This window comes from Artemia sp. Qi Xiang Cuo, chromosome 2 (assembly GCF_049724085.1).
Source record: "Artemia sp. Qi Xiang Cuo chromosome 2, ASM4972408v1, whole genome shotgun sequence".
NCBI lineage: Eukaryota > Metazoa > Arthropoda > Branchiopoda > Anostraca > Artemiidae > Artemia > Artemia sp. Qi Xiang Cuo.
The window spans coordinates 39,214,161-39,232,184 of record NC_142795.1 but is presented as its reverse complement, the minus strand read 5'-3'; the positions used below and the strand labels follow the sequence as shown (position 1 = coordinate 39,232,184).

At 34.9% G+C, this 18,024-nt stretch overlaps 1 protein-coding gene across 1 annotated transcript in view; it reads right to left on the bottom strand.

The window, feature by feature from the left end:
* LOC148955217 (uncharacterized) overlaps nt 1–18,024 on the bottom strand; it is a 382,412-nt gene that overhangs the window by 298,407 nt on the left and 65,981 nt on the right. Inside the window, exon 5 of the mRNA XM_089106626.1 lies at nt 2,859–3,465. Within this exon, the coding sequence (XP_088962752.1) occupies nt 2,859–3,465 (607 nt within the window). The remainder of the gene's footprint in view (nt 1–2,858; nt 3,466–18,024) is intronic.

Here is an 18,024-nt window from a genome sequence, read left to right as displayed (position 1 = left end):
AATTAGAAGACATTTGCAATTTAGCTGAAACAAGATCGAGGAACAAAAGATGCATTTATTCAACGGAAAAACAAACAACACGACTTAAATCGGTTGCCTTTGAAAGTGAGAAATTTTCTCAAAGAAAAGAAAATTTTTCAGATAGAAAAAGCAGTGAATTTCTAAGATTAACTTTGACCCTCCATTTTGATTATACTGGTAATGCTACACACAAATAAAAAAAAAACATTGAATTTTACTACTTCTTGAGCAGAGAGAGGGGCTTAATCTATTGATTTCACACGGAATTGTAAAAAAAAGTGTCTGTCACAGTAAGTACTGAAATACCCAGTCTAAAGCTTAAAATCAGCTATTTATTCAGCATTTACTTTTCTCAAAATATTCAAAATGGACAAAAAGATATATCAGAATACTAGATTTTTACTAAGGGTAGCTAGTGCTTTCAATTTTCATAGATTTTAGCAAAGCTTTTGATAATGTTGTTTTTAAGATCGTATTGAGCAAGCTACGTTTTTTAGGTGTTCAGGATGTATCTTTGAGTTAGTTTGAGTTTTATCTTAGAAGAAGAACGCTTAAAGAGTGAATGTTGATGGCTGAAAATCAAGAAGCTATAGAGTCCATTGCGGAGTTCAACAAGGTTCGGTGCTTGGGCCCATACTCCACCTCATTTATATAGATACAATACGATTCTACATTCCTATAATCAAGGCCTTTACTGATGACACTGTAGTTACAATAACATCATCTTGCGAAAATATTTTGACTGAAAAGGCAAATAAGGCCCTAAACTAACTGGCAAGTTTTACGAGATGCAGCTGTCTATCTGTTAATGTTTTTAAGGCAAACTTTATGACTTTTTGTAGAATTGGTACTCCCATTATTTTAAATAATAAAATATGTCTGAATGGTGTATTCTTAAAAAAAGCTTTTAGTGTAAAATATTTAGGTTTTTATCTTGATTGCAATTTAAGTTGGACATTACACTGTTATGCAGTAGCAGTAAAAGCGGCAAAAGGATTGGATCTTATAAGAAGGCTAAGGAATGAGCAATCACCAAGAATTCTAATTATCCTTTATAATTCTCTTATCGGTTCGTACCTATTCGATGGTTGTTTGCTGTGGACTAGTCATTTTGTGTGAAGTTTTAAAAGAGTTCACATTTTACAAAATATAGTTGTTCGTGTCTTAGGACAGTGTGTGAGATTTGGAAATAGTACTTTGAGTTGCTTCACTAAAATGAAAATTCTAATTGTTTATAAGTTATGAGATTATTAACTATCTATGTTTGTTTATCAATGTTTGAATCGTTATTCACTGGAGCGCGTTTGGGAAATTTTTAAATATAACTCATTTTATTATTGTTATGAGACTAGGCATTCTTCAGGGATGGTGTCTGAAGCTCGGATGACTCAACGCGGATCCTTATTTGCGCATTTTGAAGGACCACAGCTGTGGAATTATTTCCCTGAGGGTGTAAAGGTGAAGGATAATGTTAGCCAGTTCAAGAGTGGGTTGAAATGTTACCTTCTGGGAAGCTGTTAAGGATTTAAGTTGATTTAAGTAGGTCTCGCTAGTGATTCGTTTCCACGTCATATATGGTCTATCGACAATATTGTTCAAAAATGTGTGCTAATAGTTAAAAGTTGTTATATTTTCACTACTTGTTTTTTTTTGTGATTTCGATTTATATGTGAAGTGTAAATATATACTTGTAAATTATAAGGATGGAAACAACCATCATATACAACGCAATGGGTTTCCCCGATGATTGTTGAAAGATTATGTAAGCGTTATTTTGGCTAATAAATTATCGTTCTCTCTCTCTCTCTCTTGAAAGCAAATCAAACTTGGCTGGTTCAAAAAGTTTTATATCTGAATCTGTAATAAAGCGCCGTCATGATATTCTGATTGCGGCAAGAGACAAGTTCGGGGATGAAAATATTTGGCCAGATCGTGGTCAGGTACTCGCAAAGCATACAGACGAGTGAGCTGCTCGTCAAATTAATTCCTTTTCAGATTGCGTTATGAGCAGTCTTGCACTGTTTATCTTTGTTTATTCTTTTTTTCTCCTACCTTTTTTTGAATTCTTTTTTATGATTATGTTTGTATTAATTTTTGTTCTGTGTGTGAATATCTTCTTGTTTAAGCATGGAGGAAGTGTGATTTATATATATATATTTTTGTATGCTTTCCATTAGTTCTGCTGCACTCTTCCCCTATTTTAGCCTAAGAATCTTCAGCTTGAAAATTTCCTAAAATTTCAAGATTCACGGAACGGACTCAACTTTAACAAATTCATACCATTTGCCAACTTTTTTAATAGCAAGAGATAGTTCATCCTTATTGACAAATAGCATTTTTAACTTTTTAACTTATTAGTACTTACTTAAGGGAGGGGATGACACATTGTTCAATGGAAATTTCACATACCCCTTTATTTATCATTAAATTTACGAAAGTTTCAAGTTTACGCTTTACCTTAAAAGCACACAAAAAATACTCACAAGATTCCAACGTCTTAGTGGATTTCCAGAAACAATTCGAGGAGTTTTTTCAAAACCTCTTAAAAACCAGAAATTTATCTTATGTCAGGTGCTTACTTTGTTAACTTAGAGGAGTTATTTCTATACAGTGTCAAAAATTAACTGACGGAATAAGACACAAGAGTAACAAACAAGTTTTCATGTGGTAATTTTCTGACGTACCAACAGAGGTATTTCTGATTTCTTGCCTAGGATAAGTTAGATTTATTGCTTATATTGGAAAAAAATTCTTAAGATGCTGTTTTATATTATTTAGGGATCCAGGATAATAGCAGTAATTAACAAATTATCGAAAGATATGCAAAGTTTACTTGCCGGAAGTTGTGGTGATCAATCCAAGCATTGTTGTTTCTGTGCTTGTCCCACAGGGTTCACAAGTTACTTCAGGACATGTAACGTTGTTTGGACACTGAGGACATTGCGTTGGATACACAGTGCTAGCAATAGTGGACATTGGGGGACACGAAAACGGACATTCAGTAACAGGACAAACAGGGCATGTACCTGGGGATGTTCGTGTAAATCCAGTAGTTTTAATGTTGTCAGTAGAAGTAGTCAGAGGACATTGAGAACAGTCTAAAGGACAAGTAGTTGTGATAGCAGTGTTTGTAGTAGGCATGGAACCTTGAGTTGTTGGTATTGGCGTCTCCGGGCAAGGAGGACATGAGCTAGATTCTATGCATTGGGTTGGCGAAACTGTCATCGGACACTCGGGGCAAGTAGGGCAAGTTGCTTCCGTAATAGTCGTAGACGAAATTTCAGGACACGTGACAGTAGGACAATCAGTAGTTGCTATGGTTGTAGGAGTACTGCACTCACATGGGGACATCGTTGTAGTTACATCAATTAGGTCAGGAAGGATAAGGACCAAGGGAACATCTGATGACTTTGGGACTAAAGAGTCTGTTGGAACTTCTCTAGCCTGTCAAACAAAGTCTAGTATAAGAAAATGAGCATAAAAATAGTTCACATCGCAAAAAAATTGAAAATAATCATAAATTGCCCATAAGAATAGGCAATAATAATTGAATTCATATACGTTAAAGTATCTCGCACTAAGAAATTATAGTCTAAAATCGAGATAGCTGCTTATGAACTTTTTTCTTATGTTTTTGTCTCAGTACAATCTCAATTTTTATTGGGAACTAAACAAAAACTACTGTTTAGTCCTCCAACACTTTGCACTACAGTGCACTACAGTTTCTTAATCTGCTATACATTTTTACCAGTGAAAAGATAGTTTTTTTTTTAACTGAAAGTAAGGAGCGACATTAAAACTGAAAACAAACAGAAATTATTCTGTATATGAAAGGGATGTCCCCTCCTCAACACCTCGCTCTTTACGCTGAAGTTTTTTATAGTTTTAAAACATAAGTTGCGAGACAGAGACAAACTTTAGCGTAAAGAGCGAGGTGTTGAGGAGGGGACAGCCCTTTTCATATACGGAATAATTTCTGTTCGTTTTAAGTTTTAATATGGCTCCCTACTTTCAGTAAAAACTTGTTTTTTTAAATTTAATTTCTGAACGTTTTTGAACTAATGCAGATTTGATTTTGGCTCATCGTACATGAATAATTAAAAGAAAATTCACATATTAATTTTCCTTTTTTTGGCTAAATGGCTTTCTCGAAATTTAATTCTGACATAAAATACGAGTTAACTTACGTAACGAATTTCTATATTCATATGTTTTTATTACGTATATTAGGGAGTTCGCCCCCTAGTCAATACCTCGCTCTTTACGCTAAAGTTTGAATTTTGTTCGAATTAAAAAGGCCGGTTAATTAGAATAGATAGCTCTTTTGAAAGTGATAAAAAACTTTAGCGCAAAGAGCGAGGTATTACTAGAGGGCGAACCCCCTCATATATGTAATCATTTCTGTTCGTTTTAAGTTTTAATGTTGCTCCTTACTTTGAGTTGAAAAAAACTTGTTCTTTGTATTTAATTTCTGATCGTTTTTTAAATAATGCTGGGAAATCTGGCGCCCCCTTTATAGAAATGTCCCTTCTCCCAAGGAAACATCCTCCATGAAAAGATTCTCCCCCGTAGCCCCTACTCCGAACCCCCCCCCCCCCACCAGAAATAAATTCCTCAAGAAAACCTGTATACTTCCCAATAACCAATACTAAATGTAAACAAAGGGCAAAGCTTATAACTTGCAACCCTTCTCCCGGGAACTGTGGGGGATTAAGTCATCCTCAAAGACATATTCATTATATTTTTGACTATGCTGAACAAAATGGCTATCTTAAAATTTTGGTTGGGTGACTTCGGAAAAAAACAAGCGCAGGTGGGGGCCAAGTTGCCCTCCAATATCTTTGGTAACTTAAAAAGGGAACTAGAACTTTTGATTTTCTTTCGAATGAGCCCTCTCACGATATTTTAGGACTAGTAGATCCATAGGATCAGCCCTGGGTAAATATTAAAAATAACAAAAAAACAAATTAACACGCATCCGTGATCTTTGTTCTGGCGAAAAATACAAAATTCCACATTTTTGCAGATAGGAGCTTGAAATTTTCACAGTAGGGTTCTCTGATAAGCTGAATCTGATGGTATGATTTTCATTAAAGTTCTGTGACTCTTAGGGGTTGTTTCCACTTTTTTCGAAAATAAGACAAATTTTCTCTGGCGCGTAACTTTTGATGGGTATGACTAAACTTGGTAAAATTTTAGAACATGACCAGGAGACCTGCACTTAAAGAAACAACGCGGTACACTTATAAGGTCATAAACGCTGAAAATCTCGTATCCGATTTTCACACCATTTTTTATCACGTCACTTTTACCAAACAAGTCCGAAAAAACTAGCTTGACAGTTTGGGACGACCCAAGGCCCTAAATGACAGCAGGATTCCTTTTACTATTCCAAGATACTACTTCTGCAAAATCTTCATGCCATCACCTGAAACAACAGACTTCACAGATTCACAGAAATCAGAGGCTACAGATTTCTCAATATTCACAAAAAGTTTATCTCTTACAGCCAAACACTAGCAATCAAATCATAACCACTTAGTTGGTCGATAAAGTCCTTACGGCTTGTTGGATCAATAATAGACGGTGGCAATTTAGAGACAACAATAGTAGAGTGGCTGTCGGCTGGTTTCTAGGGACTGGCTCCAGACTGTGATAGTCCTCTCCCGACATTTTAGGACTAGTGGATCCATACGATCAGCCCTGGGTAAATATTAAAAAACAACAAAAAAACAAATTAGTTGGTCGACAAAGTCCTTACAGCTTGTTGGATCAATAATAGACGGTGGCAATTTAAAGACAACAATAGTAGAGTAGCTATCGGCTGGTTTCTAGGGACTGGCTCCAGACTGTGATAGTGGCGGGAAATGGTTGGAATATGCCTCGAACTGGCTGGAAGTTTTCTTTAGCTGGACATGCAGCTCATTCATTTCCGAAAAAAGAGCAGAATAAGCTGTGGCTTGTATCGATGGCACTTCATTGGGGCTTAGAATAACAAATAGTGGGATTTCGAAATCGTTTGTATTACCATTCTTGATAATGTCTAGAATATCACCTAGATGGCTCAGTGACGCTTTCGATCCAGTTCACTTCTGAAATAAAGCTTGGACCCAAGCCATTTCTTTGCCTTCACAATATCATCAACGTCAAAAAACTCCGCACCAAACTTCTTAATCATCTCATCATCAATTCCCTTCTCAACATTTTGATGAACAAAATTCAGCACCAGACAATAATGAAAATTTTCTTCATCCTCTCCGGACATGATAAACAGGTATAGCGCGCTCACAATACGTCTTGCTCGTTCAAATGCTAGATGAATATTGAACTAATTAGGGGGAAATCATAGGTAAAAAATTAATTGGTGTACTCAACGGAGTACGGCGGTTAGAATAGGTCCTTCCCAATCCAAAAGAATGGTGAACGCTTTGGAAATTAAGCAAAACTCCAGTAACCACTTTAGTTCATTGAATATTTTTCTGGTGGTTTCCTTGTGAGAGAATTAAGGGAAGCGTTGAAGGCTTTCTACATTGTCCCCGCAATTTAAGGGGCAAGCTCGGCGAGTACAACGCCTATTGCTAACAACTCTCCACCCCTCTTCTGCTTACTTTTCTTTCCCCCCCTCAATCGCAGCGTAATTGCCTCAAAATATCGGATGTCCTATTTATTTATATTATATTTACACTGATTGATGGCTATTCTCCAATATTATCACTGAAATAATTTGAGTTCAACCGCTTTTACTAAATATAAATAAATGTGGAGGAACTAAGTCAGTAGATTATTACATTTTTAATCCGTATAAAAATATTTTGAAAAAAATGGTCAAGCAATTAACACCGGTCACTGAATTAATTTAAGATCCTACCGAGTTTTGAGTTCATAAAATCCAGAAAAATCCAGACATATTGGATCGATATGGTTCATTATAAATGGGGACTATGTAAGTTACAACACATAAACTGTATAGTAAGAGCGACTTGTCTCCATAGTAACCAAAACTCTAAAAAACGGAATTTTAATGTCAATAGACACATCAAAAGAATTGGATTTTTATGCTGATTGTATAATAAAGAACGAATATTCAACCAATTGTCTACTAATAACCATATATGATGTAATAAGTGACATGACGTAATATCTAACACCAATGGTGTACTAATAACCATATAGCAAACAGTTCGTAGTAACGAACGCAAGAGCCAAAGAGACCAGTGGCTATCTGACCAAACATGGGAGCACATAGAGACAAGGGAAAAAGTAAAAGCATCACTTATCCAAAGAGAAACCCCCAACCAACAGATCCTCAGAAACGATGAATACAGAGCCGCGGATAAAGAGGTAAAGAAAAGTGCCAGAAAAGACCAGACAAACCTTCTGGAGCAAAAAGCAGCGCAGACAGAAGAGGCAGTGAAGAAAGATGATTCAAGAGCCGTCTATAAAATCACTAATGAAATTATTGGAAAGAAATCCTCAGACCCCTCAGGTATCCTGATAACTTATCAGTCCGACGTAAACGAAGTTTGGGCCAGTCACATCGAGAAGCTGTTGAATAGACCTCCACCAGATGATCCCCCAGGGATCACAGCAACAACACTGTTTGCCTTAGAAATCAGCACGGATCCGCCGTCATCTACTGAAATTATAGTAGCAGCAAAGAAGCAGAAAAATGGGAAGTCGCCTGGCGGAGACAGGATATCCGCGGAAATGATCAAAGCGACTGGTATGACCTGCCTCAAGTTCTGGACAGCGCTGTTCACAGTAATCTGGACGACCGCCAAAATACCTTCGAATTGGAAACGCAGCACCCTTGTGAGGATTCTTAAGAAAGGCGATACGTCCTTCCCTGGCAACTGGCGAGGAGTCTGCATGCTTTCCATACCTAGCAAATTGCTGACGCACATTCTACTGCAGAGAATCAGCTCACAGCTCGACAGACACCTTCGCTCCAGAATCTATATGATATTCATCGATGTTGAGATAGCATTTGACTCAGTGGACCACCAAAGTCTGTGGAAGATCCTACTGCAGTATGGAATCCCTGAAAAGATTGTTTCGCTGATCGTTGCGTTTTATGAAGATAGTGAGTGCTGTGTAAAGACACCAGATGGGCAAACTCGTTTCTTCCGTATTCTGTCAGGAGTTAAGCAGGGTTCGGTCTTGTCACCGCTACTCTTCGTAATCGTCATTGATTATATACTGCGAAGTACAAGCACAGACGGAATCCAGCTGAATCCAGAAACACGCCTCAGGGATGAAGACTTCGCTGACGACATCACCGTCCCAGAATCATGCAAGAAAAGACTCCAAGAACTCCTTGACAAAGAGAGGGAGAGAGATGGCCAGGTCAGCCTGAAAATAAATAATGAGAAAACAAAATGCATAGCTACCACAGATTCACCCCTGAGCATCACTTGCGGAGACCAACACATAGAGCAAGTCGTCCATTTAAAATACTTGGGAAGCATAATAGAAAGCACCGGATCGACCAAAAAAGAAGTGCGCACAAGAATCGGCCAGGCCAGTTTAGCCTTCAATAGATTACGCGTAGTATAGAGGTCCCAAAGTTTCTCTATACGGGTAAAGCTACGACTCTTCAATAGCAATGTTATGCCAGTGCTGCTTTACACAGCTGAAACCTGGCACCTGAACCAGGAACAAGAGAGAAGAATACTTGCTTTCGAAAACACATGTCTCACAAGAATTTTCAACATCCGTTGGTAGGTGAGAGGGCTCATTTAAACGGAAATTAAAAGTTCTAGTGGCTTTTTAATCAAAAACAAAAAATAATTAAAAATAGAATCACTTTTTACAAAGAAACTGCATTTTTGATGTCTTTTCATAATGCAGTCTTTTCAAAGAAATTTGATTATTGAAAAAATTAAAAAGTTCGTGGTAATAAAGTGTATAGTAAGAGCAACTCGTTTCAATAGTAACCGAAAATTTAAAAACGGAATTTCGATACCAATTATAATAAAGAACGAATATAAAGCTATTATAATCACATTGATAAGGTTACTGTTTACAACTTGTTGAAAAGATATAAAGGGATTAATTTTTCTTGTAATCCTTAAAGTCTTTAATTCTTTAAAGTCTTAAAGATAAGACTATGAAGAGTAAGACTAAACTTGACAAAACTTATAAATTTCAAATCAGCATAAGATCCAATTCTTTTGATGTATGTATTGGTATCAAATTTCCGTTCTTTAGAGTTTCAGTCACTATTGAGACGAGTCGCTTTTACTATACAGTTCGTTACCACGAACTGTTTGACTTTAATGGAAATTTTAACACAATATAACTTTGATCCATATATATACTGAACTAAAAACTAAAACATAAAAAAATTGAATTTTTTTTGTATGGAAATACAAATTAAATTTTGCGTCAGGTAGTAAGAGCCTAACAAAAATTGGAACTAATTTTAAAATTTTATGGTATTATTCTAGTTTGAATTAAAAATTTAAGATATTGCTCAGATACCATAAATATTTTTGCAGTTTACGGAATAACTTTAGCGAAACTGAATGTCTAAAAACATATTGTAACAGTAACCTTTTCAATATGATAATAATAACTTTATTCCTTATATATTATGATTTGATTACAAATATGAAAAAGCCTATGGCTTTTTCTTCTTTGGAACAGTAAGAAACGAACTCCAAAGAACCAGGCCGCTAAGTGAGTCCAATATATGTAATGGTTTGATATCCTAATGATCGTCTTTTAATATAAAACTGAACGAATCTATATATATATATATATATATAACGAATCTATATATAATATATATATATATATATATATATATATATATATATATATATATATATATATATATATATATATATATATATATATATATATATATATATATATATATATATATATATATATATATATATATATATATATATATATATATATATATATATATATATAGATATAGATATATATATATATATATATATATATATATATATATATATATATATATATATATATATATATATATAAAAAAAAAAAAAAAAAAAAAAAAAAATATATATATATATATATATATATATATATATATATATATATATATATTAACCGAAGTTATGCTGATACTTAATTGTTAAAAACAAATAATAATTATGTACCCTAATAGTTTATTTAATCACTGCAATATTTGTTCTTTTTACAACTTTTAATTAAGTCCGTCAAGACTTTTATATGATAAGTCCTAACTGCAATTAAAATATTTACAAAACAAAAGCACAAGTTTTTCATATATATACCCAGATTTTTGAGACTGAAGAGAGACTTTTTGACTTGCAGGGCGAACCTCTGCCCATTTATTTTCTCGTTAGAAATACCTTGGGATCTTGTCGGATCATTGTAAGTGTCTGTATCTTATTATATATTATTGTAGTTTCTGAGACTTGTGGTCTACTTGGGACAGCCAGTCCCTGTAGAATATCTATATCTGTAATTATTATATGTAAATTGAATAAAAGTATTGTAATTTATACAACCCCTCTAAGATCTACGTTTAGCCCCTCGAACATACCCAGCTGGTACGCCTCATTAGTTCGGTCATAGCCTAAGGCACGCTATAAAAGTTTAATTACCTTAGGGCCAGAGTTTATCTCCTCTATAAAGGGAGAATAAAGGCATCTACGACTACAACACTCAAATACCATAATAGTACACCTCACAACAATTCTAGCCCATAGTAACTGAAGTATTAAAATGAAATGCAATTTTTGACAGCGACTAAATCATAATGCACTATGTATGATTATGCAACTGATTTATGTTTTGACAAGATAATTTGGATCTTGTGGCAAGATAATATTGCACAATTCTCGTTTTAAAAGTTTCTTTTCTGGGGTATGTGGTCTTTATAGTGAAAGATGAATGCTAGCCATTGGTAACTGAATGGCTTTAGTAACACATTGAAGGGTAGACGCAAGGATCTTAGTGTTAAAGAAGTGTAGTTAATCCGATAAAATGCAATGGTAGCTGAAATGCTAAAATAAATCATGATAATGAATGATGTATGATGATACACCTTTCTTTTGAAAAAAATTATCTCGACAAACATCCTCATAATATCTTGTATAAATCCTCAATTATCAGTATAAGACTGAAAATTTGATCATTTCACCTCTCTTCTACACACAAACATAGTTTCCTTCCCTTAAGACTTTATTTATAACACGTCGTAGTCCAATACAGTTTAGCATGTGCTGTCTGGCAGTATCTTCCAGATAATGGCCAGTTTAATTAATAGCCTTAGTTTCACGCCTTCCTAATTCATGCTTTAATGCCTACTTAATCTCCCTTACTTTCTTCTAATCTTTGTAAAATTCCATTAAAATATTTCAGTATTATTTCGTCTATTATTCTCCTATCTTGTAATTTTGAAACTTTCATATAATTCAACGAAAAATCGATGACCTTGGCTCCTGTGCCAGAATATCTTGGAAGAAATCCAATATAAGGTACTAAATTCCAAGAAAGAGTTAGAACAATGTTCTGGCGCTCACTGAAGCCATTTTCTTCATCCCCAAACCACAACGTATAACCTTTTAAGTCAAGTTTAGTTTCGCCACCTTTTTTTATTATTTTATCGTATAAAATTACCTGGTTTAATCGATTGTGTTTTGTATAGTACTCGGCAGTTAGATAGACATATAGCTGTTTTACATTCCAGTTAAAAAGATGTTTCAGATCTGTTTTCAAATCAACCTTAAGAATTCCCAAATCTAGTTCAGAATCTGTATCATAGGTGTAGATGTTTGTGACAACAGCTCCAACACGATTAATATGAACATTCACAGCATTTGGCTTGGCAAGTGTTTGAAGAAAACATAGTGCTATCAATACTAATGCAACTTTGACATACGGTACTTTTGACATACGGTTCATTATTGTTAAAAAAGTCAATATTTTGTTTTCATCAAACAAAATTATAACCTATAGTCCTACTCCTAAAAAATGATACACCTAACTTTCCTTTTGTGGTATAAAATTTGGATGGTTCAAAACAAAAGCTAAGAGAAGTAAAGGATAATCAACGAATGTTGCAAATTTTTCATATTTTTCTTAATTGTTGTCTCTTTGTTCATTTAGTTTTTAAATGTGTTCTTAAACAAGTTCTTAAATGTGTTTGGTGTTTTACAAATGATGGTAAGCTACGTCATCAAACCAAGCTGGTTCAGAAGCCTATAGCATTCTGGACAAAAACAAAAATGTGCGTATGTGTGTTGTCTAGAGAGTCTGTGTTCAACTTTTAACTTTAACCAACTTAATCACGGTTGCAGCGGTAGCAGCAACCTAATTAGAGGCGATCACGTTCAATATTAAGAAATCAAACAGCCCAAAACTTCTGAAAAAGTGTCAGTTCTAACTACACAGTACACCAATAGAAACACCATCTTTAAAATCCCTATAAAGGAAATTTATAACCCCTTGGCTTGAACAACAAGGAAAATCCATTGACTTTAGAAACAAGAAAACTGTTCATTATCATGATACTTTGCATCAAAATCTGGTTGGCAGTGGTAGCTAGCAACCTAGTAAGAGACAATCATGTCCAATACTAAGAAATGTAATAGCCAAAAGTTCTAAATACAGTGCCAGATCAAAACAAGAAGAACACTATTAGAACCGCCTTGTCCAAAACCCCCTACACATGAAAACTTACCGTCCCTTGGGTTGAATAACGAGGAATATCTATTGGCTTAAAAAACAAGATAAGTTGCTTAAACCACCATATACTGCATCGACGGCATTTTTCTTTTTTCTTGTTTTCCCAAGATAGCTGAGCACTGGTACATTTTAGAGAGCTTTTTAATGGCTCATTTGAAAGGAAATTGTCACCTCTAGTGTCTTTTTTAATATAAATACATTGAAAGTAAAATTTTAAAAAAGCCGGCATTTTCATTTACATGGCTTATGAATGACGGCTTAATCATAGGTTGTAACCGTATAGGGCGTGATAAGTGAATGCAACTTTTTATACACGCTTATGTTTCAAATTCTAAATAATGGTTGCAGCTAAAGCTGTAACTAGTAAAAGGCGAACAGAAGCACTTATTAGCCAAAAGTTGAAAAACACGTTTTGAAAAAACATTTGCCTATTGAAAAATTATAGTAAAGAATTAGATCCAAATCAAAGTTGTAGCTGTCAAATCAAAGTTTACACTATTTGAATCGCCTTTTCTGAGACCCCTATACGGGAAATTTACAGCTCCTTGGCTTGAATAACGATGAAAATCCATTGGCTTAAAAAAAGAAAAGTGGCTGCAAGCACGATAGATAGATAGATAGATTTATTCACACGAAAGCCCAATTGGGTCATGGTGACATACACAAATCAAAGAATAGAGCCTGTGGGACTCCTCTATCTTTCCAGTTAGAATTGCAAAATGTAGGTTCCATTAACATTTGATTATTATGTTGCAACCTCTAGCTATCAAACAGTTCGTGGTAACGAACTGTAAGTAAGGAGCGACCCGGCTCAATGGTAACCGAAACTGTAGAAAACGGAATTTTGATACCAATAGATACATCAAAAGAATCAAATTTTAATACTGATTTCAAATATAGAAGTTTCATCAAGTTTAGTCCTACCTATCAAAAGTTACGTGCCTGAGAAAATTTGGCTGATTTTCAAAAAAGGGAGAAAGACCCCCTAAAATTTATAGAACCTTAATGAAAATAACACCATCATATTCAGCGTATCAGAGAACCCTACTGCGGAGGCTTCAAGCTCCTATCTACAAAAATGTGGAATTTTGCATTTTTTGCCAGAAGAAAGATCACGGATGCGTGTTTATTTGTTTGTTTGTTTTTTTGTTGTTTTTTTTTTCCCAGGGGTGATCGTATTGACCGAGTGGTCCTAGAATATCGTGAGAGGGCTCATTAGAACGTAAATTAAAAGTTCTACTGCCCTTTTTAAGTGGCCCCAAAAAATGGAGGGCAACTAGGCCCCCTCCCACGCTCATTTTATTCCCAAAGTCACCCGATCAAAATTTTGAGATAGCCATTTTGTTCAACATGGTTGAAAATATGATAAATATTTCTTTTAGGATGACTTAATCCCCCTAAGTCCCCAGGGAGAGGGCTGAAAGTTATGAACTTTACCCAATTTTAACATATAGTATTGGTTATTGGGAAGTATACATACGTTTTCAGAGGGGATTTTTTCTGGTAGTGGGGGGGAGTGGATCGGGGGTTGTGTGGGAGGATCTTATCATGAAGGAAGTTTTCATTGGAGAAGACCCATTGCTATAACGGGGGCACCAGATTTCCCAGCATTTTTAAAATAAAGAACATAAATTATATATAAAAAAACAAGTTTTTAAACTAAAATAAGTAAAACATAAAAAGTATTAAATCGCAGGAAAATTTTGCATACATTAGTGGTTTCAACACATTGTTAACAACTCACTGTTTAAGAAAGCGATTTTTTAATATTTTGATAAGAGATATTTATTCTAATTAATGGCATTTGTGATTAAGGGGTAATTTTCAAAGAATTTGAAAAAAATTCGAAATTTAGCTTAAAGAGCAAGGTCATTGACTAGGAGGTGAACCCTCTAATATAAGTATTAAAAATATAAGAATATAGAGGTTCGTTACGTAAGTTAATTCGTAAGTTAAATTAAAAATAAAATTAAAAAAATTAAATTCCCAAATAAAATTAAACAGGTTTCGAGAAAGCCATTTAACCAAATAAAAGTAAAATTAATATTCAAATTTTTTGTTATTATTCATGTACGGTGAGCCAAAATCAAAACCTGAATTAATTAAAAAACGTTCAAAAATTAAATAAAAAAAAAACAAGTTTTTTTAACTGAAAATAAGGAACGACGTTAAAACTTAAAACGAACAGAAATTATTCCGTATATTAAAGGGGCTGTCCTCTCCTCAACACCTCGCTCTTTACGCTAAAGTTTGACTTTCTCACAACTCAATTTTTTTTTTAACAATAAAAAACTTTAGCGTAAAGAGCGAGGCGTTGAGGAGGGGACAGCCCCTTTCATATACGGAATAATTTCTGTTCGTTTTAAGTTTTAACGTTGTTCCTTACTTTCAGTTAAAAAAAACTTGTTTTTTTTTATTTAATGACTTCAAAAGATTGGTTCCTCTTGAACTGACAGATTCTAGTTTAGACAAAGACAATCATGATTTGGGGTGACGAAACTTTTTTATTTGGTACAAAACTATTGAGGCTACCTAGTTATTGTTAGGTATACAAGGGATGATCAAGCGAGTTTGGGCTGGGTGACTGAACCCCCTTATCAGGGATTCTTGTTTTATTGAACAACGTTCTAATACTACAGACATTTAAGAAATAATTAATCAAAAAAGATTGAAAAAAGTATATATTATAATGTATTAAGTTTAATACAAAAGAAAAGAAAACGAAGAGGGAGAAAAGAGATATTAGACGGAGCTACAATAAAGAAAAGCAGTCAAAGATGGACACTAGAGTCCAATTCAGATTTAACGATGATTTATTATTTTGCGCGAATGACAAAATTGAAGAAAGTATAGATGAAAAGAGAAGTGTACAAAACAGACAAAATTTCGAGATTCAGCCTGCAGTGGCGAAAATTAAAAAAATGTTGGATGGGCTGTGCCTTGATAACATAAATAATAGAGGGGACAAAGAGGTCCCAAATCCACTGGGAAAATTACGAAATTACAATAAGACGAAAAAACTTAGGAGGGAGGAGAAGACCCATTACATATTAAGAGAAACTACAGATAATCATGACATAGAATTGACTTGTCAACAACAAGTTACGGAAAGATTGGGAGATACTGAATTGTGGGTTGGATTGAAGAAAATTGGGAAGAAATCTGAGAATGGTTTTATTGACTCAAAAGAGGGTTTGTTCCTTTTTGAGGGGGAGAAATCCCCTGGGGAAGATCTCCTGCGGGAAGACGTGAAAGATTGCCCTTTTCCTCAATGCACAACTGGCGGACAAGTTGTGATCCCTTTACTGAAGCCGTGTCTTTCCAGTCTTCAATATTATTTTCATCCCTCATCGCCGAGCATAATTCATTCGATTATTTTACGGGATGGAACCCAGAAAAAAGCGATTCTTGGTTCGCTCAAAATTTTACTTTATTTCCCTGTACCCCGATCGTTGTCACTGGCCTGTGTATTTTGGGCCTGGGACTATTTCAAATTATGCCAAGGGGCAATTTACTTTTTATTGTGACGTGGGGTTGTTTCTACAGATGGAAATTAAGAGGCTAGTGCAGCCAATTTTTCATGATGGCTGGCATCATTGAATGTGCCAGAAACTGATTCTCTGCTCCTCTCAAATGTAAATTCGCGAAAGCGAAAAAATTCATATTTTTGATTGTGCTGAGCACGATCATTTTCTGCGAATCTTGGGAACTTTAACTTTCAAAACCTAATGCGAATGCCATACGATCTAGACCATGGTGGTATTACGGTAGAGACGTGTGGATGACGACGAATCCTGAGCCAAGCGGTGGAAGTGCAGGCACTGGTGGAAGAAAGAAGAGAAGATACAAGTTTGGTGATTTTAAGTTTGGTGTTATTTATTTTATATCTTGAAGTTCCAGCCAATCCACTGGCGTAGTAGCGATTTTTCTCCGGAGGTAGGTGTTGAGACCGTTGGTCCTAGTTTGTGTAAGATAAATGGACTTTCGAGATTCTTTTATTTTGGTCCCTTAATCATTCTCTTCCCCCCAGTAATAACTATTAATTTTCGCTTAATTTTGGTCACACCATTTTCTTTCCTTCTTTAATTGTGTAGTTTGGGAAACAAACCACGAGGCATCAATTGCACAGTTGGGGATGATTTACCAGTAATTAGTAAGCCTTTGGATTGGCTGGAAAATTCCACACACCACCCACCGCAGGCACGCGGTGAGCAAACTCGGGGAAAATTGGAAGTGTGATTTTTAGTTCCTTTTGTAGCGTGACTGAATACAGTAAAATTTTTTTTATGCTATATAATCTTTGACTTTTTAGCCTAGGTAGAGTCCAAGGAGATAGTTAGAAATAATACCGGTAACCCTTGGCCTTAAAATGGCCCCCGGGACAATTCTATCACGCTATCGTACCCTAAGGCAGGGTATTTTGTAAATTGGGCACTGACATACCCGATAGATACGGAACCGTTGGGGTAAGCTCGGGAATCCCACTAATGTTTGGGCCGACAAGGGGCTGTCCCTCCCCCCTCCCCTCGTGTAAGTGGCATAGCAACATTTTGTACCATTTTTGTATCAATAAGTGGTGAGCCCTGTACCTTAGACCCCCATACTGGTGGCATTGTAACCTACCAGCATAACAGTTGGCTATGCGATTGGTTGGTTATGTTATGATGGTTATGTTGTTTCTTGGTTATGTTATGCTGGTTATGTTGATTGTTTTGTGATTTGAAGGTTATTTTGTGTTGATATTGTTTATGTTGCTTCTTGGTTATGTGATTATTGATGGTTATATTTCTTCGTTATGCTGTTTGTTGGTTATGTGATGGTTATGTTATGTTATGTTGTTTGTTGATTATGATGTTTCATGTTTATTGGTTATGTTTTTTGTTGGTTATGTGATGGTTATGTTGTTATGTTGATTTTGTTTGTTGGGTATGTTGATATTGTTTGATGGTTATGTTGGTTATGTTGTTATGTTATGTTGTCTGATGTTTGTTGGTTATGTTGATGTTTTTTTTTGGTCATGTTGTTTGTTGGTTATGTTGTTTGATGGCTATGTTTTTATGTTGTTGGTTATGTGGTCTGATGTTATGTTGAAGTTATGTTATGTTGTTATGTTATGTTGATGTTATTTCATGGTTATGTTATGTTGATGTTGTATCATGGTTATGTTGTTTCTTGGTTATTTTATGTTTGATGGTTTTGTTTTTATGTTGATGGTTTTATGGTCTGATGTTATGTTGTGTTGATTTTATGTTATGTTGTTACGTTATGTTTATGTTGTGTTATTGTTGGTTATGTTATTTTGAT